Raw genomic sequence first — 27,222 nt, 5'->3', positions numbered from 1 at the left:
AAAGCAGTTTGCCAACTCCTAGAAAACTAAGCGTTCGAGGCCTTATGTAGCCAGACGATGACGCAGGCTCAACACCTCCTGCATTCGGTCCTATTTTGCTCTTGCCACTACCATCAGATCCACCACCAACACCATCATTACCAGCTGCCAACCCCCGCCCAATTCCACGGCCTCTTCCACCAGCCTTCCTCATTTTTGGTAGAAATGTAGACAAAATCCAACAAACTATATAGTAATGTAAAACAAGGTACAAGGTGTCTATAGGACAGGGGAGATTTTGAATTTCTGCAGACACTTGTGGACACTGGACACTTTTGGATTGTGTGAGGCCCACTGATATCTGAGCGCTATGTCACAGGCTCGATGGCACAGCTGTGACAAAAGTGACGAGAGGATAAGGGAGATTTTGAATTTCTGCAGACACTTGTGGACACTGGACACTTTTGGATTGTGTGAGGGCCACTGATATCTGAGCGCTATGTCACAGGCTCGATGGCACAGCTGTGACAAAAGTGACGAGAGGATAAGGGAGATTTTGAATTTCTGCACACACTTGTGGACACTGGGCACTTTTGGATTGTCTGAGACCCAATGAATATCTGAGCGCTATGTGACAGGCTCGATGGCACAGCTGTGACCAAAGTGACTAGAGGATAAGGGAGATTTTGAATTTCTGCACACACTTGTGGACACTGGACACTTTTGGATTGTGTGAGGCCCAATGAATATCTGAGCGCTATGTGACAGGCTCGATGGCACAGCTGTGACCAAAGTGACTAGAGGATAAGGGAGATTTTGAATTTCTGCACACACTTGTGGACACTGGACACCTTTGGATTGTGTGAGGCCCAATGAATATCTGAGTGCTATGTGACAGGCTCGATGGCACAGCTGTGACCAAAGTGACTAGAGGATAAGGGAGATTTTGAATTTCTGCACACACTTGTGGACACTGGACACTTTTGGATTGTGTGAGACCCAATGAATATCTGAGCGCTATGTGACAGGCTCGATGGCACAGCTGTGACCAAAGTGACTAGAGGATAAGGGAGATTTTGAATTTCTGTACACACTTGTGGACACTGGACACTTTTGGATGGTGTGAGGCCCAATGAATATCTGAGTGCTATGTGTCAGGCTCGATGGCACAGCTGTGACCAAAGTTACTAGAGGATAAGGGAGATTTTGAATTTCTGCACACACTTGTGGACACTGGACACTTTTGGATTGTGTGAGGCCCAATGAATATCTGAGCGCTATGTGACAGGCTCGATGGCACAGCTGTGACCAAAGTGACTAGAGGATAAGGGAGATTTTGAATTTCTGTACACACTTGTGGACACTGGACACTTTTGGATGGTGTGAGACCCAATGAATATCTGAGCGCTATGTGCCAGGCTCGATGGCACAGCTGTGACCAAAGTGACTAGAGGATAAGGGAGATTTTGAATTTCTGCACACACTTGTGGACACTGGACACTTTTGGATTGTGTGAGGCCCACTGATATCTGAGCGCTATGTGACAGGCTCGATGGCACAGCTGTGACCAAAGTGACTAGAGGATAAGGGAGATTTTGAATTTCTGCACACACTTGTGGACACTGGACACTTTTGGATTGTGTGAGGGCCACTGATATCTGAGCGCTATGTCACAGGCTCGATGGCACAGCTGTGACAAAAGTGACGAGAGGATAAGGGAGATTTTGAATTTCTGCACACACTTGTGGACACTGGGCACTTTTGGATTGTGTGAGACCCAATGAATATCTGAGCGCTATGTGACAGGCTCGATGGCACAGCTGTGACCAAAGTGACTAGAGGATAAGGGAGATTTTGAATTTCTGCACACACTTGTGGACACTGGACACTTTTGGATGGTGTGAGGCCCAATGAATATCTGAGCGCTATGTGACAGGCTCGATGGCACAGCTGTGACCAAAGTGACTAGAGGATAAGGGAGATTTTGAATTTCTGCACACACTTGTGGACACTGGACACTTTTGGATTGTGTGAGGCCCAATGAATATCTGAGCGCTATGTGTCAGGCTCGATGGCACAGCTGTGACCAAAGTGACTAGAGGATAAGGGAGATTTTGAATTTCTGCACACACTTGTGGACACTGGACACTTTTGGATTGTGTGAGGCCCAATGAATATCTGAGCGCTATGTGACAGGCTCGATGGCACAGCTGTGACCAAAGTGACTAGAGGATAAGGGAGATTTTGAATTTCTGCACACACTTGTGGACACTGGACACTTTTGGATTGTGTGAGGCCCAATGAATATCTGAGCGCTATGTGACAGGCTCGATGGCACAGCTGTGACCAAAGTGACTAGAGGATAAGGGAGATTTTGAATTTCTGCACACACTTGTGGACACTGGACACTTTTGGATTGTGTGAGGCCCAATGAATATCTGAGTGCTATGTGACAGGCTCGATGGCACAGCTGTGACCAAAGTGACTAGAGGATAAGGGAGATTTTGAATTTCTGCACACACTTGTGGACACTGGACACTTTTGGATTGTGTGAGACCCAATGAATATCTGAGCGCTATGTGACAGGCTCGATGGCACAGCTGTGACCAAAGTGACTAGAGGATAAGGGAGATTTTGAATTTCTGTACACACTTGTGGACACTGGCCACTTTTGGATGGTGTGAGGCCCAATGAATATCTGAGCGCTATGTGTCAGGCTCGATGGCACAGCTGTGACCAAAGTGACTAGAGGATAAGGGAGATTTTGAATTTCTGCACACACTTGTGGACACTGGACACTTTTGGATTGTGTGAGGCCCAATGAATATCTGAGCGCTATGTGACAGGCTCGATGGCACAGCTGTGACCAAAGTGACTAGAGGATAAGGGAGATTTTGAATTTCTGCACACACTTGTGGACACTGGACACTTTTGGATTGTGTGAGACCCAATGAATATCTGAGCGCTATGTGACAGGCTCGATGGCACAGCTGTGACCAAAGTGACTAGAGGATAAGGGAGATTTTGAATTTCTGTACACACTTGTGGACACTGGACACTTTTGGATGGTGTGAGGCCCAATGAATATCTGAGTGCTATGTGTCAGGCTCGATGGCACAGCTGTGACCAAAGTTACTAGAGGATAAGGGAGATTTTGAATTTCTGCACACACTTGTGGACACTGGACACTTTTGGATTGTGTGAGGCCCAATGAATATCTGAGCGCTATGTGACAGGCTCGATGGCACAGCTGTGACCAAAGTGACTAGAGGATAAGGGAGATTTTGAATTTCTGTACACACTTGTGGACACTGGACACTTTTGGATGGTGTGAGACCCAATGAATATCTGAGCGCTATGTGACAGGCTCGATGGCACAGCTGTGACCAAAGTGACTAGAGGATAAGGGAGATTTTGAATTTCTGCACACACTTGTGGACACTGGACACTTTTGGATTGTGTGAGGCCCACTGATATCTGAGCGCTATGTGACAGGCTCGATGGCACAGCTGTGACCAAAGTGACTAGAGGATAAGGGAGATTTTGAATTTCTGCACACACTTGTGGACACTGGACACTTTTGGATTGTGTGAGGGCCACTGATATCTGAGCGCTATGTCACAGGCTCGATGGCACAGCTGTGACAAAAGTGACGAGAGGATAAGGGAGATTTTGAATTTCTGCACACACTTGTGGACACTGGGCACTTTTGGATTGTGTGAGACCCAATGAATATCTGAGCGCTATGTGACAGGCTCGATGGCACAGCTGTGACCAAAGTGACTAGAGGATAAGGGAGATTTTGAATTTCTGCACACACTTGTGGACACTGGACACTTTTGGATGGTGTGAGGCCCAATGAATATCTGAGCGCTATGTGACAGGCTCGATGGCACAGCTGTGACCAAAGTGACTAGAGGATAAGGGAGATTTTGAATTTCTGCACACACTTGTGGACACTGGACACTTTTGGATTGTGTGAGGCCCAATGAATATCTGAGCGCTATGTGTCAGGCTCGATGGCACAGCTGTGACCAAAGTGACTAGAGGATAAGGGAGATTTTGAATTTCTGCACACACTTGTGGACACTGGACACTTTTGGATTGTGTGAGGCCCAATGAATATCTGAGCGCTATGTGACAGGCTCGATGGCACAGCTGTGACCAAAGTGACTAGAGGATAAGGGAGATTTTGAATTTCTGCACACACTTGTGGACACTGGACACTTTTGGATTGTGTGAGGCCCAATGAATATCTGAGCGCTATGTGACAGGCTCGATGGCACAGCTGTGACCAAAGTGACTAGAGGATAAGGGAGATTTTGAATTTCTGCACACACTTGTGGACACTGGACACTTTTGGATTGTGTGAGGCCCAATGAATATCTGAGTGCTATGTGACAGGCTCGATGGCACAGCTGTGACCAAAGTGACTAGAGGATAAGGGAGATTTTGAATTTCTGCACACACTTGTGGACACTGGACACTTTTGGATTGTGTGAGACCCAATGAATATCTGACCGCTATGTGACAGGCTCGATGGCACAGCTGTGACCAAAGTGACTAGAGGATAAGGGAGATTTTGAATTTCTGTACACACTTGTGGACACTGGCCACTTTTGGATGGTGTGAGGCCCAATGAATATCTGAGCGCTATGTGTCAGGCTCGATGGCACAGCTGTGACCAAAGTGACTAGAGGATAAGGGAGATTTTGAATTTCTGCACACACTTGTGGACACTAGACACTTTTGGATTGTGTGAGGCCCAATGAATATCTGAGCGCTATGTGACAGGCTCGATGGCACAGCTGTGACCAAAGTGACTAGAGGATAAGGGAGATTTTGAATTTCTGCACACACTTGTGGACACTGGACACTTTTGGATTGTGTGAGACCCAATGAATATCTGAGCGCTATGTGACAGGCTCGATGGCACAGCTGTGACCAAAGTGACTAGAGGATAAGGGAGATTTTGAATTTCTGCACACACTTGTGAACACTGGACATTTTTGGATTGTGTGAGGCCCACTGATATCTGAGCGCTATGTCACAGGCTCGATGGCACAGCTGTGACAAAAGTGACGAGAGGATAAGGGAGATTTTGAATTTCTGCAGACACTTGCGGACACTGGACACTTTTGGATTGTGTGAGGGCCACTGATATCTGAGCGCTATGTCACAGGCTCGATGGCACAGCTGTGACAAAAGTGACGAGAGGATAAGGGAGATTTTGAATTTCTGCACACACTTGTGGACACTGGGCACTTTTGGATTGTGTGAGACCCAATGAATATCTGAGCGCTATGTGACAGGCTCGATGGCACAGCTGTGACCAAAGTGACTAGAGGATAAGGGAGATTTTGAATTTCTGCACACACTTGTGGACACTGGACACTTTTGGATGGTGTGAGGCCCAATGAATATCTGAGCGCTATGTGACAGGCTCGATGGCACAGCTGTGACCAAAGTGACTAGAGGATAAGGGAGATTTTGAATTTCTGCACACACTTGTGGACACTGGACACTTTTGGATTGTGTGAGGCCCAATGAATATCTGAGCGCTATGTGACAGGCTCGATGGCACAGCTGTGACCAAAGTGACTAGAGGATAAGGGAGATTTTGAATTTCTGCACACACTTGTGGACACTGGACACTTTTGGATTGTGTGAGGCCCAATGAATATCTGAGCGCTATGTGACAGGCTCGATGGCACAGCTGTGACCAAAGTGACGAGAGGATAAGGGAGATTTTGAATTTCTGCACACACTTGTGGACACTTTTGGATTGTGTGAGGCCCAATGAATATCTGAGCGCTATGTGACAGGCTCGATGGCACAGCTGTGACCAAAGTGACTAGAGGATAAGGGAGATTTTGAATTTCTGCACACACTTGTGGACACTGGACACTTTTGGATTGTGTGAGACCCAATGAATATCTGAGCGCTATGTGACAGGCTCGATGGCACAGCTGTGACCAAAGTGACTAGAGGATAAGGGAGATTTTGAATTTCTGCACACACTTGTGGACACTGGACACTTTTGGATTGTGTGAGGCCCAATGAATATCTGAGCGCTATGTGACAGGCTCGATGGCACAGCTGTGACCAAAGTGACTAGAGGATAAGGGAGATTTTGAATTTCTGCACACACTTGTGGACACTGGACACTTTTGGATTGTGTGAGGCCCAATGAATATCTGAGCGCTATGTGACAGGCTCGATGGCACAGCTGTGACCAAAGTGACTAGAGGATAAGGGAGATTTTGAATTTCTGCACACACTTGTGGACACTGGACACTTTTGGATTGTGTGAGGCCCAATGAATATCTGAGCGCTATGTGACAGGCTCGATGGCACAGCTGTGACCAAAGTGACTAGAGGATAAGGGAGATTTTGAATTTCTGCACACACTTGTGGACACTGGACACTTTTGGATTGTGTGAGGGCCACTGATATCTGAGCGCTATGTCACAGGCTCGATGGCACAGCTGTGACAAAAGTGACGAGAGGATAAGGGAGATTTTGAATTTCTGCACACACTTGTGGACACTGGACACTTTTGGATTGTGTGAGACCCAATGAATATCTGAGCGCTATGTGACAGGCTCGATGGCACAGCTGTGACCAAAGTGACTAGAGGATAAGGGAGATTTTGAATTTCTGCACACACTTGTGGACACTGGACACTTTTGGATTGTGTGAGGCCCAATGAATATCTGAGCGCTATGTGACAGGCTCGATGGCACAGCTGTGACCAAAGTGACTAGAGGATAAGGGAGATTTTGAATTTCTGCACACACTTGTGGACACTGGACACTTTTGGATTGTGTGAGGCCCAATGAATATCTGAGCGCTATGTGACAGGCTCGATGGCACAGCTGTGACCAAAGTGACTAGAGGATAAGGGAGATTTTGAATTTCTGCACACACTTGTGGACACTGGACACTTTTGGATTGTGTGAGACCCAATGAATATCTGAGCGCTATGTGACAGGCTCGATGGCACAGCTGTGACCAAAGTGACTAGAGGATAAGGGAGATTTTGAATTTCTGCACACACTTGTGGACACTGGACACTTTTGGATTGTGTGAGGCCCAATGAATATCTGAGCGCTATGTGACAGGCTCGATGGCACAGCTGTGACAAAAGTGACTAGAGGATAAGGGAGATTGGATTGCTTTTAAAAAAGCAGTTTGCAGAGCAGTGGGTAAACAGCAATGCCAGCCTGTCAGGAAGCCTTAAAAGGCAGCCCAACAACCAACACCACTGATACACCACAATATAGCCTCCCCTTGCACTGCACACACAGTGACTGGTGTGTTGTGCAGGCCAAATCGCTAGCAGCAGAAGCAGTTTTTTTTTCTTCTCAGCAGGACAAAAAAAAAAATTGGGATTGCTTTTAAAAAAGCAGTTTGCGGAGCAGTGGGTAAACAGCAATGCAGGAATGTCAGGAAGCTTTAGAAGGCAGCCCAACAACCAACACCACTGATACACCACTATATAGCCTCTCCTTGCACTGCACACACAGTGACTGGTGTGTTGTACAGGCCAAATCGCTAGCAGCAGAAGCAGTTTTTTTTTCTTCTCAGCAGGACAAAAAAAAAAAATTGGGATTGCTTTTAAAAAAGCAGTTTGCGGAGCAGTGGGTAAACAGCAATGCAGGAATGTCAGGAAGCCTTAGAAGGCAGCCCAACAACCAACACCACTGATACACCACTATATAGCCTCCCCTTGCACTGCACACACAGTGACTGGTGTATTGTGCAGGCCAAATCGCTAGCAGCAGAAGCAGTTTTTTGTCTTCTTCCCTGCCTAACGCTCTCCCTACAGAATCAGCAGCAACCTCTCCCTATACTGAGATCGGCAGAAGTAAGATGGCGGTCGGCGTGCACGCCCTTTTATACCCCCTGTGACGCCCACCAAAGCAAGCCAATCACTTGCATGCCCTTCTGAAAGATGGTGGTGACCCATGCCTATGTCATCACGTTGCCCACAGTGTCCGTGGATCCTGATTGGCTGAAAAAGAGCGCAAAACAAACTTTTGAAACGCGACTTTGGCGCGTAAGTCGCCGACCTCGTGGCCGACCTCATCCTAGGGTCGGGTTTCGTTTCATGAAACCCGACTTTGCCAAAAGTCGGCGACTTTTGAAATTTTTTGACCCGTTTCGCTCAACTCTAGTCACCACATTTGGCTTATTCCAGTTTCGAGTTATGCCATTTGGGATGAAGAATGCCCCGGCGACCTTCCAAAGGTTGGCTGACCAGCTTCTGTATGGTCTCCAGGACTATTCTTGTGCCTACCTGGACGACATCGCCATCTACAGTTTGACATGGGAAGAGCATCTAAATCACCTAGAGACAGTATTGGACAGGATCCACCAGGCCGGAATCACCCTGAACCCAAACAAGTGTCACGTGGGCAAAGCAGAGGTTCAGTATATAGGGCATTGGGTGGGAAGTGGGAAACGGCGACCAGAACCAGCCAAGATTGAGGCCATAGCCAAATGGCCCATCCCACGCACTAAAACCCAGGTCATGGCATTTCTAGGGACAGTGGGGTATTACAGGAAATTCGTTCCCAATTACAGCAGCGTAGCCAAGCCCCTCACTGATCTGACCCGTAAGAACCAACCCCGCCAGGTAACCTGGACCTCAGAGTGTGAGGAAGCCTTCCGCCAAGTAAAGGACGCCCTCACCAATACCCCTGTATTGGCCGCACCCGATCCAACTAAACGTTTCCTGGTTCACACAGACGCTTCTATGTTTGGATTGGGGGCAGTACTGAGCTAAGTCGGGCCGGACGGCCAAGAACACCCGGTAGCTTACCTGAGTCGGAAACTACTGCCCCGTGAAGTAAGCTATGCGGCCATCGAGAAGGAGTGCCTGGCGGTAGTATGGGCACTCAAGAAGTTGCAACCATATTTGTATGTATGACAGTTTTCCCTCCTAACGGACCATATTCCCCTAGTCTGGCTTAATCGGGTCTCCGCAGACAACGCCAGATTGCTGCGGTGGAGTTTAGCCCTACAACCTCTGGACTTCACAATCCACCACAGACCCGGCAAACAAAACAGTAATGCCGATGGACTAAGTCGACAAATGGAACTTGTACCAACCCCATAAACTTCGGTCATCCCCAAACCGATCCGTTGAAGATCAGACTGTGTATGCCGATCGTGTCGCTGAAAAGGGGAGCCGTGTTACAGAACCACTCAGCACCCAGAATATGTTGTACAGTTATATGTATGTATAATAGGTTCTATGTGAGATGCATGTCCCTAATGCATAAGCCCACAGGCTGCGCCCCTGGGCAGAGGGGACACGATATTCTCCTTTTGTCCGCCCTCCCCCCACCTTTGTAATTCCCACAGTAAACATTGGCAGGCTCCGGCCACCTGCGGCTTTTGTAATGCATGTCTGGCCTGCCGCTTTTCTATTGGCCTGCCCTCTGTATCTGTGTGATATATTCTGTGAGTAAAGTGTTGTCAGACTGGAAATACATGGAGAAGCAGTGATCTTTTATATGCGCCCACATAACCAAGGAATTCCAGCCAGCATCATTCATTCAGACTCCAGCCAACGCAGAGCGGACCTCCGAAAACACGGGGTGGTACTAAAAGAGGTACCCCAGATTGGGTAGACCCCGTTACAGTGCCCATTAGCAATTTTAAAGGGAAGGTGCCGTGATTTTAATTTTTGTATTAATAATTATTGATTATACTGTACAAGCAATTAATTTTAATACATTAAATTAACTATCTTAAAGGGAATCTGTCACCTATTTTTTTCTTCTATAAGATGCGGCCACTGCTGTTAGGGGCTTATCTTCAGCATTCTATAATGATGTAGATAAGCCTCCGATGTAACCTGAAAGAGGAGAAAAGCAAATTAGATTATACTCACCTAGGTGCGGTCCAGGTCCGATCGGTGTCGCGGTCCGGGTCCGGTGCCTCCCATCATCTAGCGATGACGTCCTCCTCCTTGCTGCCTGTCATGGCTCCTGCGCAGATGTACTTTATCTGCCCTGTTGAGGGCAGAGCAAAGTACTGCAGTGTGCAGGCGCCTGGCCTCTATGACCTTTCCCGGCACCCCTCAACAGGGCAGATAAAGTACGCCTGCGCAGGAGCCACGACAGGCAGCAAGGAGGAGGATGTCATCGCTAGTAGATGGGAGGCGCCGGACCCGGACCGTGACACCCATCGGACCCAGACCACGCCCGACCGCCCCTGGGTGAGTAATACTTGTTTTTCTTCTCTTTCAGGTTAAATCGGGGTCTTATCTACAGCATTATAGAATGCTGTAGATAAGCCCCTAATGGCAGTGGCCACAGCTTATAGATGAAAAAATAGGTGACAGATTTCCTTTAATAGTTTTTTATTTATTGACTTTTATGTTTGCTCCTGGGGGCAGCCATTTTCATTAGTGTGGGTGTAAGTGTCTGAGCACAATGCTTGCACATGTCACTTACGGCAGTCATGAGCATAAGAGCCAATGGTCGGACTCATCTCTTGCATTGAGGTCGCTCCTCCTGCCTCTTAGTAGTGACCTGGGCACGCCCCCCTGGACTGCCAGGTCACAACTGTAGGAGGAGATCATGGCCATTTTGTTGTAGCCCGCAGTGTATGCTGTGGGCTTTATTTCCCCCTGTCATTACACACTGCTCAGTGCGTGTGATGACATGAGCTGCTGGTAAGACCTCCAGTCAGAGCACTGCGGGATCATGCTGTCTGATGTCAGTGTGACCCCGCAGCTGTGATTGTCGCCTGCGGTAATGCTACCACTGGTACTGTTGGTCACAGCACTGTGGGATCATGCTGGCAGATGTCAGCGTAATCACACAGCTGACTGAGACCCGCAGCAGTGACTTGCAGTAAAAAAACAGGCGCTGGCCGATGAGACTGCTGCTCCCATTGGGCTATGTCTGCTGTCACTGTTAACAGTGACAGCAGGTGCCACTGAAGTGAGAGAAGTATCATCTGTTGGCACCTGTGCTCACAGTAAAAAAAGTAAAATTACATACATATTCACATAAAAATAAAAAAAACATTATACTCACCTTAACGCCTAATCCCTGATGCCCTCGTCTTCAAGAAATAATGTAAAATAATAGTCCATCATATACTCCCTGTCCACCATAGTCCAGGTGATCCGAGTGTCCCATGGCAATCTGACGTGTAGAACAGTCACATTGGGCCGCCAACGATACACTGACAGGAGGTAATCGCTCCCGCAGTGTATCATTTCGCTGGCGTGAGAGTTCACCGGAGTTCATCAGCTCCAGTGCTCTCAAGGCAACGCTGTGAGAACTTTCACATGCAGCAGTGGTGCCATAAGGGAGATCAGCTGATTAACTCCGGTGAACTCTCACGGTAGCGCAGTGATACACTGCGGAAGCGATTACCTGCTGACAGTGTATTGCCAGCTGTCTTTGACAGCAGTTGCATCACTGATGTGACTGCTCTCAAAGTGATCAGGATCATCGTGGGACATTATGGATTATCTTCTCGGTGGACAGGTGAGGAATATTGTGGTTTATTATTTTATTTTTGTTGCATGAGACATTGGCATTGGTGGATTAGGCATTCAGTAAATATGATTTAATTAAGATTATTAAAGGAGTCTGTGTCATTATTTCAAATAAAGAACTTTATTCTGTGTATCTGTTTTTATACAATATCACTATGGGGTTAGTAATGGATAGGTATCTTATAGACGCCTCTCCATTACTAACCTGTGGGCTTGATGTCACCTTACATTACAAAGGTGACATCAACCACACAAATATAAACCCCACTTGCTACCGCTATAGGGCAAGTGGGAAGAGCGAGTAAAAGCGCACCAGATTTGGAGTATCTTATAGATGTGCCTTTTCTGGGGTGGCTGAGAGCTGATGTTTTTAGCCTGGGGGCCATTATCCTTGGCCCCTTTCTAGACTATTAATATCAGCCTGCTGCTGTCTTAATAGCCTTTGCTGGTTATTAATTATAGGGGTACCCCACGTAATTTTTTTTTGGGTTCCCCATTTTAAGAGCCAGAAAAGGCTAAGTATACAGCTGTGAGCTGATATTAGTAGCCTGGTAAGCTCCATAGGTATTACTCTCTTGCCAGGCTATAAACATTGGCCCCCAGCCGACGGCTTTCCCTCTGCTGGTTATTAAAATTATGCGGAAGCCCATGCAATTTATTTTCTCTTTAAAATTAACAATTACTGTCTGGTTACAGCCTATGTATGTTCGTTCTGTTAACGCTCCTACATAGGCTGGTGACAATGTGTGCGTAAGTTTGTGTTTACTTATCGACTTAGTAATGAGAGTGTCGGGCTGAGCGTGAATGTGTGAGTGTGTGAGTGTGAGTGTGTGAGCATGAATGTGAGTGTGTGAGTGTGAGCATGAGTGTTTAAGTGTGAGCGAGTGAGCGTCAGTGTATGAGCATGAGTATGCAATCGTGAGTGTTTGAGCATGTGTGAGTGTGTAAGTGTGAGTGTGAGTGTGTATGTGTGAGTGTGAGAGTGTGAGTGTGAGCGTGAGCACATGACCATGAGTGTGTGAGCGTGAGTGTGAGCGTAAGCGTGAGTGTAAGTGTGAGTGTGAGCAAGCATGTATATTTTCTCTCCATTCTCTGTAGGTGGGAAAGTTTGCAAAATTGGCAGTGTATCAAATACTTATTTTCCCACTGTATATAAAAAAAAGTCTTTTTTAGAAGCAATGTAAAAAAGGTACTTACTGTACTCAAAAAGGATATGGACCACATGGAATGGCGCCCAGCAGGCAGTGAAGAAAAGGACCACAATGACCATCATCATCACAGCTCGTTTTTTTTTTCTTGGAGACAACCAGAAAAATATTTCAGGAGTATGAACCCTCTTTGGAATAAAGATCAGATCAGAGAAATAGTTCACAGTAGATTATTGTAAACATAAGACATGAATGAAGACTTGTATATTGTTGTACAAATATAAAATAATTTGCATCTTCTTGCTTCCATAAGTAGAGATATGATGTATTACAGAAGCTGTCTTGGAAGAAAACCCCTTACTTGAAAGTTAATTTTATTTAATTTTAGTTGCCAAAAAGACCTTTGTCGTTTCACAAAATTTTTCAACTTTTGGCCTTTTATGCCAGCCTTGCTAGTATAAAAAGTGTAGAGCGACAAGAGAGACCAACAAATTCATCAAAATTCACACTATAAAAAATGACATAAATAACGATACAAATGTTCTACGTTCCCTGAACTAGATTTTTTGCAATGTAGCATGACAACGTGAAAATTCCCCAAATTCATTAAGAGGTCCATGTTATTCCACTCCAGCAAACTCTTCATCAATACTGGCACGCAAAACGCATTTCATGATACAAGGGAACCTTAATTTTTTTCCAGTTTTTTGTAGTTTTTGGATCCATTGTTATAAACCTAAAGGCCCCAGCATGTTCCTAGGCTGTACAGGAGATTATGGCTATTCCTCATTAAATATCATGGATTTTTCCTCAATGAATAATATTAAAAAAACAACTAAACAAAGCCTTATACTCATGCACATAGAAGTTACATTGCCAGTATGGAGCCGCTGAAACAGGTTGTGCCTGCAATGCTTTTGGGGAATAATACTTCTATATGCTCTATATATAAAGCATTGACGTAGCATGTCACAATTATTATGTGGCAAATTCCATGAAAATGCCTCAGTGGCAAACCAATCTATTCATCCCTTTGGATAGAAATCTTCTCCAATGTATTAGTACAGCTTGAAAGGTTCCAGCCACATTAAAAATGTGTTCTTAGTCATTGACAGTTCTATGTTCAAAATGAGTTGTTTTTTCTTCAAATTCAATTTTTTTAATGTACCTGGAAACTTTTAAGCTGTACTAATACATTGATGAAGTTTTATATCCAAGTGGCTGGATACGTTAGTTTGCTTTGTCTGCTTCTCAAGTCAAACGGACTTTTACGATGATCTTCACAGCCAACCTATGGGAGCTGATGAACCTTGTACTTAAAGCCGCACTACCCTTCTCTATATAATTAGAAGATATTAGAAGAGCAGTATATGGTAGCACTATTATAGCTCCATGAAAAAGACAGCATAATACTTTTGTGTGCATGAGGTCCAAAATCAAAGGAAATCAATTTAGGCTTCACTGGTTAAGGAGAACCTTTACTCAAATTCCACAGCCTCATATGCCAATTGCCTCTTCAGAGAGGAAAAGGACTAGAACTTTAGTGCCACATATTGGATGTAGCAATCCTAAAAGTCAATTTTGAGCCTTGCCACATGTTTTAAGATAAAAGCCAAACCAGAATCTCAATTTGCAGACACGTGTTCCTTTCAGGGTATTGCTCCTCAGTGCAAGGTATGAGATCTGATTTGGTTGTTTGAGAGGCTTAAGACTGGGATCTAAGGGGTAACGTTTCTCCTTGTGCAGAGTGACATGTCTGTCATGTCAGTGCAAAGAGGCTTATAGGTTTTGCAATGATATTCTGGGAAATTAAAGATGCAAATTGCCTATTCAGAGAGGAAGAAGACTTGAACTCTAGTGCCACCTATTGTAAGTAGCAATCCTAAAAGCCAATATCAACCCTTTAACAAGCTTTCCACATGACGTAGGATAAAAGCCAAATGAGAATCTCAATTTGCAGACACTGAGTTTTGAGGTATTGCCCCTCGTCAGTGCAAATAATGAGATCTAATTTGCCTGTATTAGAGGCCTCATAGGATGTATGAAACTGTCAAGTTTGAGTCAGGGGATGTGAGACCCCACATAGCGAAACATTGATGTGTAAAATTGTTGTAAACCACAATTTTGTGAACCTTTAAAATAAAGAGAATTAAATTACTTCATTTCACCCTTTTTATTCTGTTCCAACCTAGTACAATAGCTGGAGTACAAAGAGTCATAAAATGCAAATAGCTTAAATGCCTATGTACCAGTTCATGAACTTTTCTGATAATGATTATTGAATAATTATCTAATATCACTTTGACGTGGAATTTTTGTACACCATTTATTCGCATTTCAAAGATCAAAATTAGATTCTAATTACAGTTTTCATTTCCAGTCTTTCTTCCGGGACATCAGCTATAATTAAATTAAGATGAAATTCATCGCTTTGTATTCATTCTTTTATTAAATTACATTCTTCCAAGCTATTCATAAAATGTCTCCACATTACATGTAGAGTCTTCATATCCGGACACCAGGCTTATATGACAGAATTATTAAGACAGGCATGAAGATATCACTTTTAATTAGATCTGTAAATGTCTTGACACCACTTCCAAACATGCTTCCTGTTCCTTCTGTACATATGTTAGCAGACCACCAAAGAGTCAGATGTATAGTACAAGATACAGATAATTATATCTGACTTGTATCTATTAAAAGGGTTTTTCTTAAAGGAACATGTGAATATCATAAGGGGGAGAACAAATCCCATTACGGTTTGCGAATGGGGTTGGAAGCCGGACTCACATCTTCCAATGGAAAAGTGTGGTCTTTGCTGAAACCACCCTTCTAAGTTCTAGATATTAAATTGATCTAGGTACATACAACTATTTGCATCAAAATGTATTAACCTAATGTCTATGGAGACAAGGCAAGATCTGGTGTTTTTTCCTAGAGAAAAAATATTTTGTCTGTGTTTAAACACCTTTGCAAATTCCTTTGTATTCTCCATGATGAACTGCTCAGGCAGCTTATCGCAGCTGCTCTTTATATTGCCTAAAATCGGTGCTTCAAGTTAAGAGCTTACATAAAATGGGGTCTGTTTTACGAGAAGTCCAGATCTAACCTTCATAAATTTCCCAGTATTATGCTGGAGACATCTGCAACTCGACTCTGGGATTGTGAAATCAGAAGCTTGAGTACAGTGGTCCAAGTTCCATATGGCCCTAAAAGACTGCCTTGAGATGGCACCACAAGTAAAGCCTATAGGGGCAGATTTTCTTTTCTTATATGCTTCAAAGATGTGAGGACAACATAAACTGTTAGTCCTCATCCAGACATTCTATTTTTTGTGCACAGGACCATTTTTTACCAGCTTGTTGGATTTGATTTATATCCATTTGTGGTCCGTGTGCCCATTTTCGGTCTGCGCGACCATTTTTTAACATCAGTGTTGCTCTAATTTTACTCTTATGAAAAAGAATGTGTTCAAGCTTTTCCTAACAAATAAAGCCGACATATCAATTAGAAAATGGCTTCTGATTTGCCGACATTATGTTATAGAGCAGGAATCATAGAATCATAGAATCGTAGAGTTGGAAGGGACCTCCTGGGCCATCTGGTCCAACCCCCTGCTCAAAGCAGGATTCGCTAAATCATCCCAGTCAGATGTCTGTCCAGCCTCTGTTTGAAGACATCCATTGAAGGAGAACTCACCACTTCTCGTGGCAGCTTGTTCCACTCATTGATCACTCTAACTGTCAAAAAGTTTTTTCTAATATCTAATCTGTGTCTCCTCCCATTCAGTTTCAACCCATTGCTTCTAGTCTTTCCTTGTGCAAATGAGAATAAAGTTGATCCTTCTACAATGTGACAGCCCTTTAGATATTTGTAGACAGCTATTAAGTCTCCTCTCAGTCTTCTCTTTTGCAAACTAAACAATCCCAAATCCTGCAACCTTTCCTCATAAGACAGGGTTTGCAGACCGGTCACCATTCTGGTTGCTCTTTTCTGAACTTGCTCCAGTTTGTTGATGTCTTTTTTAAATTGTGGTGCCCAAAACTGGACACAATATTCCAGATGAGGTCTGACCAAAGAGGAGTAGAGGGAAATAATGACTTCACGTGATCTAGATTGTATGCTTCTGTTAATACATCCTAGAAATGCATTTGCTTTTTTTGCTGCTGCATCACACTGTTGACTCATATTCAGTTTGTGATCTATTAGTATACCCAAGTCTTTTTCACATGTGCTGTTGCTTAGGCCTATTCCTCCCATTCTGTATATGCTTTTTTCATTTTTATTGCCCAGATGTAGTACTTTGCATTTTTCCCTGTTAAAAAACCATTCTATTAGTTGCTGCCCACTTCTCCAGTTTATTTATATCTTTTTGAATCCTCTCTCTCTCTTCTCTAGTATTAGCTATCCCTCCTAGCTTTGTGTCATCAGCAAATTTAATCAGTTTACCCTCAATTCCTTCATCTAAATCGTTGATAAAGATGTTGAACAATGCAGGGCCCAGGACAGAGCCCTGTGGTACCCCACTTGAGACATTCTTCCAACTGGATGTGCAGCCATTTACGACCACTCTTTGGGTCCGATCACTAAGCCAGTTATGAATCCACCTAACAGTTGCCTTGTCCATTCCATACTTAGTCATTTTTTCAATAAGGATTGTATGAGATACTTTGTCAAATGCTTTGCTGAAGTCAAGATATACTATATCTACAGCATTTCCTTGATCCACCCAATCAGTGATTCCGTCATAGAAGGAAATTAAGTTAGTCTGACATGACTTACTAGTTACAAACCCATGCTGACTCTGTTTAATCACTTCATTCTTATCCAGGTACTGACATACATGTTGTTTAATAATTTGTTCAAAGATCTTTCCTGTTATAGAAGTCAGACTCACCGGCCTATAGTTGCCTGGGTCCACCTTCTTCCCCTTTTTGAAGATAGGAACAACATTTGCTCTTCTCCAGTCTTCTGGGACTTCTCCTGTTTTCCAAGAATTTTCAAAGATTATGGAGAGGGGTTCAGAAATTTCTTCTGCTATCTCCTTCAGTACTCTGGGGTGTAATTCATCTGGACCTGGAGACTTGAATTCATTTAGGTTAGCTAAGTGTTTCCTCACTATCTTTCTGTTTATAGATATCCTGGATTCTTCTATTCCCTTAATAGGACAGTGAAGAACAGTTGATGTCACATTTCCTTTCTGAGAGAAAACAGATGCAAAATAGGAATTTAAAAGTTCGGCCTTCTCAACATCCTGTCTTACCATTTCATCATTTTCATCCTGTAAAAATCCTATAGCATCTTTGACTTTTCTTTTACTTTTGACATATCCCCAAAATCCTTTATTATTGCTTTTGACATCTCTTGCAAGCCTCAATTCATTGTCAGCTTTAGATAATCTGATTTGTGCCCTGCAGGTTCTGCAGACAGCATTATATTCTTCTTTAGATATGCCTCCCTCTTTCCATTTTATAAACATTTTTTTCTTCCTTTTTAGCATGTGCTTAAGTTCTGTGTTCATCCATCCTGGCTTCCTTAAATGCTTCCTATTCTTCCCTCTTTTCGGAATTGATAACAATTGTGCTTTGAGAATTTCATTTTTCAAGATTTCCCATCCTTCCTGGACATTTTTGTCTTTAAGGATATCCAGCCATTGGATCCTCCAATTCTCTTTTTGAATCCCTTAAAATCTGCCTTTCTGAAATCTAACCTTGACGTCTGAGTCTTCACAGGTCTTCCGCCTCTAGTTATCCAAAATTCTAAAATAGCATGGTCGCTACCTCCTAGGGTCCCAGCCACTTTTACCTCCTCAACCATTTCCTCCCTGTTTATAAGGATTAGATCCAAGGTAACAGTTCCCCTTGTTTTCTCCCCTACCTTTTGGAAGATAAAGTTGTCAGCCAAAGAGAGGATAAGAATTTCCTTGACCTGTTAGTTTTGCCTGAGAGAGATTCCCAACAAATGTCTGGATAGTTGAAATCTCCCATGACAACTATGTCATCTTTTTGGGAGAACTTGGCCATTTGATGCATAAAGAGTTCATCCATATCTTCAGGTTGCACAGGCGGCCTGTAGTAAATGCCTACAATGGTGTCCTTTCCATTGTTCTGTCCTTGTATTCTTACCCAAACAGTTTCCACAGAACTCCCAGTCTCTGAAGCTTCAATCTCTGTGCAGATATACGCGTTTCTAACATACAATGCGACACCTCCTCCTCGTTTATCAAGTCTGTTTCTTGCAAATAAGTTGTATCCTTCTAGTCTTGTATTCCAATCATGTGTATTGTCCCACCAAGTTTCAGTGATTCCAATGACATCATATTTCTTCTCCTGCGTTAGTAGTTCCAATTCTCCTTGTTTGTTGCCCATGCTTTGTGCATTAGTATAGAAACATTTTAGTTTGTGATTGGTTTCTCTTTCTCCAATATTTTTATTAATTAGATTCTTTCGTCTTTTTTCTTCCTTTCCACTTCTAATAGCAGAGTTCTCAATAGCATTTGTCAGGTGTATGGCTTTTACTGGTCTTTTGCTTCCCTTCCCATGTTGTTCTAGTTTAAAGCTCTCCTTACAAGTGTAGCAAGACGACTTCCAAATACTTGTTTTCCAGTCTTCGTAAGGTGCACCCCATCTCTAGCAAGTAGTCCATCGTAAAGGTAACTCACTCCGTGATCCAGAAATCCAAATCGTTGCTGACGGCACCATCGACGTAGCCAGTTGTTCACCTGCAGAATCTTATTCCACCTCCTTGTTCCATGGCCATCTACTGGGAGGATGGAAGAGAAGACCACCTGCGCTCCCAGTTCTTTCACTTTCTTGCCTAAGTCTTCAAAGTCTCTGCAGATGGTTTCCAGGTCGTTTCTTGCGGTGTCATTTGTCCCCACATGTAGTAGCAGGAATGGGTAGTCATCTGTAGGTCTGAAGAGTCCTGATATCCTGTCAGACACATCTGTAATTTTTGCACCTGGAAGACAGCACATTTCTCTTGAAGTTATATCCGGTCTGCAGATAGCGGCCTCTGTTCCTCTCAACAGGGAATCCCCCATGACCACCACTCTCCGTTTCTTCTTCACAACATTTTTCTTTCTCCATCCAGGAGGACTCTGAAGGCGTACAAGGTTGCTGTTTGTGGGCAAAGTCTTATCCTGATGTATTTCTTCATTGGTTTCCTGCGTGAGAGCCTGGTACTGGTTCCTGAGCAGTATGGGTGCTGACTGCCTCCCGATCCTCCTGCTTCTCTGGGTTACATGTTTCCATTCCTCTGTTTCTTCAGATGCACTTCGAATTTCTTCTCTTTCTGTAACATGAAGAGATAATTCTGCTCTGTCTAAGAACTCTTCGCCTTCCTTAATGATCTTCAACGTAGCTAAGCAGATTAGTATATAGTTTTGTAGTGAAAAATTTGTAAAATTTTTAATTACATTCAATAAAATTCCTTGTCATTCTGGCCTTAAAAGTCCCTGATGTGGTCTTACTTAGTGATTCACAGCATTCCTTGTGAAAGTGTCAGCTGTCAGTCACCATGTTGGACTGCCCACTGGACTCGTAAACCCAGTATAAGCAGAACATTGGAGAAACAAATGAAAAGTTATACTGAATCTTTTCCCTCAAAATTATATATCAATCTGATCAGCTCCGCTACTCTGTCACATGCTGCCTGCAAAACAGATGCCATTTTCCATGTGACAGGTTCCCTTTAAACCGTCCAGCACTAAGATGACATAGGGATGGCATTCGAGTGCTATTTTTTCATGGACTTTTTCTCTTGAATCGGCAAGTTTTATCATATCCACACCAAAAATCTCCCTAAAATTTTTTGTTGCTGACTGGTTCTAAAAAAACCCCAGATATGTGAGCAGCCACATAGACTACGTGTTCTATGTGCGAAAAATACGAATATTTTAGGACTGAAGATGATTGATAATGTTGACATGCCCGTGAGAAATCAATCATTAAGAACTGAATGTCCAGTATGAAAGGTCAAATAGATGCCACATTACCATGTCACTATTAATTGCTGTCAATACAGCTTCTATTTAACTAAAATATCCACCAGACCTATCATTACTGCACATAAGGTTCATGTAATCTGAAATTCATTTTCCCATGTCTCTTTCTTGACTTGCTCTTGACATTGTTTGACATTCATTTGTGAGAATCTTTCATTCCAGAAGTAATTGTTAATGTAATTCTTATGTTCCTTGCTGGAAATATACCATCATGTTACGTCCTGTCATTCCAATGGAGTTCATAAATGTTCATACTTGAGTTTCTTAATACAATAAAATAGCTTGGAGAGAAATATTAGACATTCATATATTACTGTACATATACATTCTCATGTGTAGTCATGTTTTCAGGAGATTAGGTGAGAACCTAGAATCTCCAGCCCAGGGTCACGTTCAATTACGTTCCCCAGTAGTAATATCACCATATACTACCTATATACAGATAAAGATGGAAGCGCCGTCCCCCGGGAGGCAAGAAGCACCAGATAGCAGGTAATACATCTATATGCTAATCAGTTATTTACTATGGGATTTGTGATTTCAGATCTAGACAAAACAGATCTGGAATCACAAATCCCCGCTTGTCTGTCATGTTTTATATTTTACCGATGAGTTCAATAAATTGATTAAAACTATTATATGTCCTGCAAGAAAAAAAACTGCAAAGAAAAATGAATCCCAGTACTCACGCGTTGATTAATGCTCATTTAATGGAAGTTCACTCCAGACATTTCAGCCCATCCCACAATTGACAAAAGCCAGGGATGGGCTGAAACGTCTTGAGTGGACTTGAGTGCCGGGATTTCTTTTTCTTTGCTAACGTATAAATAGTGTCATCAGCTCATTAGCTCACCATAGTGGCAGTCATGCTGAGACTTAGAAAAGTGCCCTACAATAGGTCAGCTTCGTGTAGTAACTTACAATGTGTTTGGCAGATTTAGCTGGATTTTATAGCATGTTTTGACATTGGGTGTTGTATGTGAGCTCATACATTGCAACACCCTACATTACAACTTTTTGATTTCTTGCCTTGTGAAATTGAGCCTGACCCTTTCTTTCTTAGGTGGGGGTCACATTGCCTTATGGCAGTCCATTAGACGGACTGCGTTACATAACGCGGTGTAACGCAGTCCGTTAACGCTGCCATTGACCCCCATTGTCGGGCGCATCGCGACGCATGCCGTAAAGTGGCACGCGTTCACGATGTGCCGTCATTCAGTGACGGAGCCTCAGACGCGGGCTGCAGCGTCTGAGGCTCCGTCACCACTAGCGCTGATGAATCACCTGCGCTAGCTATGCATTGAACGGGCTGTGTTATCGCAATGTGAACCTGTCCTTAGGCCTCTTTCACATATCCGGTTTAGGGTTCCGGCGGCGTGCGGCGAAAAGCCGTGCCGCCGGAACCGGCCTGTAGCGGTGACACCGGATGTGGATGCGTCGCCGGATGCGGCCTGGATAAAATTTAAAGGAGCCGCAGCATCGGGCGACGAGAGCCGCGCTGTAGAGACGGGAGCCGCGCTGTAGAGACGGGAGCCGCAGCGATGAGAGCCATCTGGAGAGAGCGGGGGAACGAGTAGTCAGACAAAGAAAGGTATGGTGAGAGAGAGTCTTGCGCTTGCCGGGCACCTGTGGGGTTAAATCACACAGTGTCCGGGCATGCGCACTTTAAAAAGCTTTTCCGGCGCTGCCAAAAAACATTGCAGGGAACGTTTTTTGCAGAAGCCGGACGGCGCATTTTTGCCGTATCCGGAAAGAACCGGGGCCACCGCATGTACATCCGGCACGATGCGGCGATCATTACTTTCTATGTGACAAAACCGGATCCAGTTCCGGATCCGGTTTTCACACTTTTCGCCGCATCGTGCCGGATTAAAAAAGACGGATGTGTGAAAGTAGCCTTACAATCATTATACCTGAAGCTTGCTGACAGATAATGTTATAGAGTGGAAATTGTTTTGAGGCTCATTAGCATTTTCTGTTACCATGTCCATGACTGCTTGATTGCCAATTGAAAATATGTGTCACTCTTCATATTCTAGTAATCACTTATTGCGGTCAATGTTGGGGTGATGGAATGATAAAGACCAGTAGGCGATTTGAGATCACAGTTTTGGAGTCTCATGTGATGATACCAGGCTTTTCTTCAAATTTTCTTCAAATTTTTCCTTCAAGGTTAGAATAGACCTTCATAATATATAGCCTATATGACCATCTATATAATACCAGCCATTACATAAGACCATTTTTGCCCCGTCTTTAGACCAAAAGTCATCAATAGGCATAAATTATTTTATGCATAAAAAAGTACATTTTAATGTTGAAGGCTTTCTTAGTCTTACAAGAACTGAAACAGTTCAAAGACAATTATAAGACTAATTTTTACAAATAATCAATACTCCGTTATATTAGCACTGAAGCACATGATGCAGTTATACCTGGTGATTTTTGCCATCTCATTACGGCTTAAAGTATTCAGCACAGAACAATCTCCAATGCGCTTTTTAATCCACAGCTCGTACCCGATGCGGGTATACAGAAGAAGCATGGCAGCAAGGGGCACTAAGAACAGGGCCACCAAGATAAATATGGCATAAGCTCTGCGCAGGGCAGCATCACTCCATGATTCAAGGCAACATACATGGTACAAGTTGTAGAGTAAGTCATATTTCACCTGCAAGACAAAATCATAAAGAGGAAATGTTATGTAAAGCATAATGATTGCAGAATGTATACAGTTGCCAACCAATTACAGATCTTTCCACCTTTATTGTTGGGATATTTTGTTTAAGGGTTGCTCTAATCTTCTGTCTTTATAAGCTCAGCTCACAACTCCTTTGCTTCCAAGCTTTCAATTTGTCTGATTTGGTGTTCTCCTGAAAAGTGACATAATCATGCCGCTTGTCTGATCTGTGCACTCTCCTATGCTTCCATCAGATGGATCTAGCATGCTGACTGCTTCAGAACAACACTTCCAGACAAGCATGTGCTTCTTGCCTAGGAAACCAGGCAATCCATGCAAGTGGCCAGTAACCGTCCTCAGCAGTGATAGGTAAACTATAGAAATAAAAAATACCCCTATTCTTGACAACAGAGAGGATTTTTAATTAAAAGTGAATTGCAATTCCTCATACATAATACAAATTCAATTAATTATTAAGACATGATAAGCAAAACCCTGATGGTGGTGACAGGAGGCATCACAACCACTTGATGACCACTTGTAGACATCTTTTCTCCTGACAGAACAACATTAAATCAGATTTTTTTGTTGGTGCCACACATGTTGCAATATGTAAAATCAAGAGGACAATGTGTGAAACCAAAGACTCATCTGTATTTCTATTAGTGATGAGTGAATTGGCCAAAATTTGAATTTGTAAACTCGTACTGTAAGTGAAAGACTGGTAGAATCATAGAATCATAGAATCGTAGAGTTGGAAGGGACCTCCTGGGCCATCTGGTCCAACCCCCTGCTCAAAGCAGGATTCGCTAAATCATCCCAGTCAGATGTCTGTCCAGCCTCTGTTTGAAGACTTCCATTGAAGGAGAACTCACCACTTCTCGTGGCAGCCTGTTCCACTCATTGATCACTCTAACTGTCAAAAAGTTTTTTCTAATATCTAATCTGTGTCTCCTCCCATTCAGTTTCATCCCATTGCTTCTAGTCTTTCCTTGTGCAAATGAGAATAAAGTTGATCCTTCTACAATGTGACAGCCCTTTAGATATTTGTAGACAGCTAATAAGTCTCCTCTCAGTCTTCTCTTTTGCAAACTAAACATTCCCAAATCCTGCAACCTTTCCTCATAAGACAGGGTTTGCAGACCGGTCACCATTCTGGTCGCTCTTTTCTGAACTTGCTCCAGTTTGTTGATGTCTTTTTTAAAATGTGGTGCCCAAAACTGGACACAATATTCCAGATGAGGTCTGACCAAAGAGGAGTAGAGGGAAATAATGACTTCACGTGATCTAGACTGTATGCTTCTGTTAATACATCCTAGAATTGCATTTGCCTTTTTTGCTGCTGCATCACACTGTTGACTCATATTCAGTCTGTGATCTATTAGTAAACCCAAGTCTTTTTCACATGTGCTGTCACTTAGCCCTATACCTCCCATTCTATATATGCTTTTTTCATTTTTATTGCCCAGATGTAGTACTTTGCACTTCTCCCTTTTATAAGGACTATGAAATACAGTCTTTGCAGTAGCCACTTCTTCTAGTAGGTCTCAAGGGAACCCTCCATTTCACTCTTTAATCCTTGCACAGGGATCTGGACTTACAAAGAGATCCTGGGTTAAGGTCACAAAGTGACTGCTGGTCACTCGAATAGGGTTGCAGAGGATTGTTAGAAAGCCAGGTCAGTAACAAAATATAAGGATAAGAAACAAAGTCATCAGGCAATATAATAGTCATAACACAAGCCAAGATAAGTGACAGTAATCAAACCAGCTGAGAAGATGTAGAATAAACAGGAGTGAACCTTGGTAAGAAGAACTCATAACTGTCATTCTAAGCAGAAAGTTATGAGTTTAAATAGTGTGAGGCCTTGTCCAAGTCTCAGATCTGGAAGTTAATGAGACAACAATGTCAGGAATTAACTCACAAGCACCCTACCTGGATGGTACCACAACAAGTCACAGAATGCTAAACAGAACTGCTGCATTGTCAACTTACATTGTCCATATGAAAGCTATGTTGTTGTCCAGTGGCAGAAAAAACGAGTGTAAGCATGGATGTTACAGAATTTGACCGTTCTCTCGAAATTGGCCAGGAAATATGATTTGACAATTGTTTGACAGACCACAGAGCATTTTAAACATAGGGTAGAACCTTGTTTCACACCTGTCCCTCAGCCTCCTCATCCAATCCTCTGTCATGCTTCAATACAGCCTTGTCTTTCCTTTGGTATGCGATGTCCACTTCCAGCATATTAACTCTTTGATGTGTCTTCCACTGCTGAGAAGGCCTCTGACATCATGATGCACATCATGATCTTATGACATGCATCGCAATGTCAGAGCCCAGGCACTGAATTCATTCACTCATCCCTAATATCTATACAATGGGGAAAAATATTTAGTCAGCCACCAATTGTGCAAGTTCTCTCACTTAAAAAGATGAGAGAAGCCTGTAATTGACATCATAGGTAGACCACAACTGTGAGAGTCAAAATGAGAAAACAAGTCCAGAAAATCACCTTGTCTGATTTGGCAAGATTTATTTGGCAAATTACGGTGGAAAATAAGTATTTGGTCATAAACAAAAGTTCATCTCAATATTTTGTTATATATCCTTTGTTGGCAATGACAGAGGTCAAACGTTTTCTGTAAGTCTTGACAAGGTTGGCACACACTGTTGTTGGTATGTTGGCACATTCCTCCATGCAGATCTGCTCTAGAGCAGTGATGTTTTGGGCCTGTCGCTGGGCAACACAGACTTTCAAATCCCTCCAAAGATTTTCTATGGGTTTGAGATCTGGAGACTGGCTAGGCCACTCCAGGACCTTCATATGCATGCTTCTTATGAAGCCACTCCTTTGTTGCCCTGGTGGTGTGCTTGGGATCATTATCATGCTGAAACACCCATCCATGTTTCATTTTCAATGCCTTTGCTGATGAAAGGAGGTTTGCACTCAAAATCTCATGATACATGGCCCCATCCATTCTTTCATGTACACGGATCAGTCGTACTGGTTCCTTTGCAGAAAAACAGCCCCAAAGTATGATGTTTCCACTCCCATGCTTCACAGTAGGCAGGTTGTTCTTTGGATGCAACTCAGCATTCTGTCACCTCCAAACACGACAAGTTTTGTTTCTATCAAACAGTTCTACTTTGGTTTCATCAGACCATATGACATTCTCCCAATACTCTTCTGGATAATCCAAGTGCTCTCTAGCAAACATCTGATGGGCCCGGACCTGTACTGGATTAAGCAGGGGGCATGTCTGGCACTGCAGGATCTGAGTCACTGGTGGTGTAGGGTGTTACTGATGGAAGCCTTTGTTACGGTGGTCCCAGCTCTATGCAGGTCATTCACTAGGACCCCCCATGTGATTCTTGGATTTTTGCTCACTTTTCCTGTAATCATTTTGACCCCATGGGGTGAGACCTTGCGTGCAGCCCCAGATCAAGGGAGATTATCAGTAGTCTTGTATGTCTTCCATTTTTTTATTATTGCTCCCTCAGTTGATTTAATCACACCAAGCAGCTTGTCTATTGCAGATTCAGTCTTCCTAGCCTGGCACAGGGCTACAATTTTGTTTCTGATGTCCTACGACAGCTCTTTGGTCTTCACTATAGTGGAGTTTGGAGTGTGACTGTTTAAGGTTGTGGACAGGTGTCTTTTATACTGATAATAAGTTCAAACAGTTGCCATTACTACAGATAATGAGTGGAGGACAGAGGAGCCTTTTAAAGAAGAATTTACAGGTTTGCGAGAGCTAGAAATCTTGCATGTTTTTAGGTGACCAAATACTTATTTTCCACCATAATTTGCTAAATAAATCTTGCCAAATCAGAAAAGATGATTTTTTGGATTCGTTTTCTCATTTTGACTCTC

General features: G+C 43.3%; 1 protein-coding gene across 1 annotated transcript in view; it reads right to left on the bottom strand.

Annotated features, from left to right (window-relative positions):
* The window catches only part of LOC141084386 (pyroglutamylated RF-amide peptide receptor-like), a 274,608-nt gene that overhangs the window by 11,599 nt on the left and 235,787 nt on the right, over positions 1 to 27,222 (bottom strand). The window contains exons 4-5 of the mRNA XM_073569093.1: positions 23,098 to 23,333; positions 12,704 to 12,801 (exon numbers count right to left, since the gene is read on the bottom strand). Of these exons, the coding sequence (XP_073425194.1) occupies positions 12,704 to 12,801; positions 23,098 to 23,333 (334 nt within the window). The remainder of the gene's footprint in view (positions 1 to 12,703; positions 12,802 to 23,097; positions 23,334 to 27,222) is intronic.

This window comes from Dendrobates tinctorius, unplaced genomic scaffold, assembly GCF_039654945.1.
Source record: "Dendrobates tinctorius isolate UK_male_01 unplaced genomic scaffold, ASM3965494v1 ptg000022l, whole genome shotgun sequence".
Taxonomy (NCBI): domain Eukaryota; kingdom Metazoa; phylum Chordata; class Amphibia; order Anura; family Dendrobatidae; genus Dendrobates; species Dendrobates tinctorius.
Note: the sequence above shows the minus strand (reverse complement) of the source record. Positions and strands in the feature narration are given on the sequence as shown.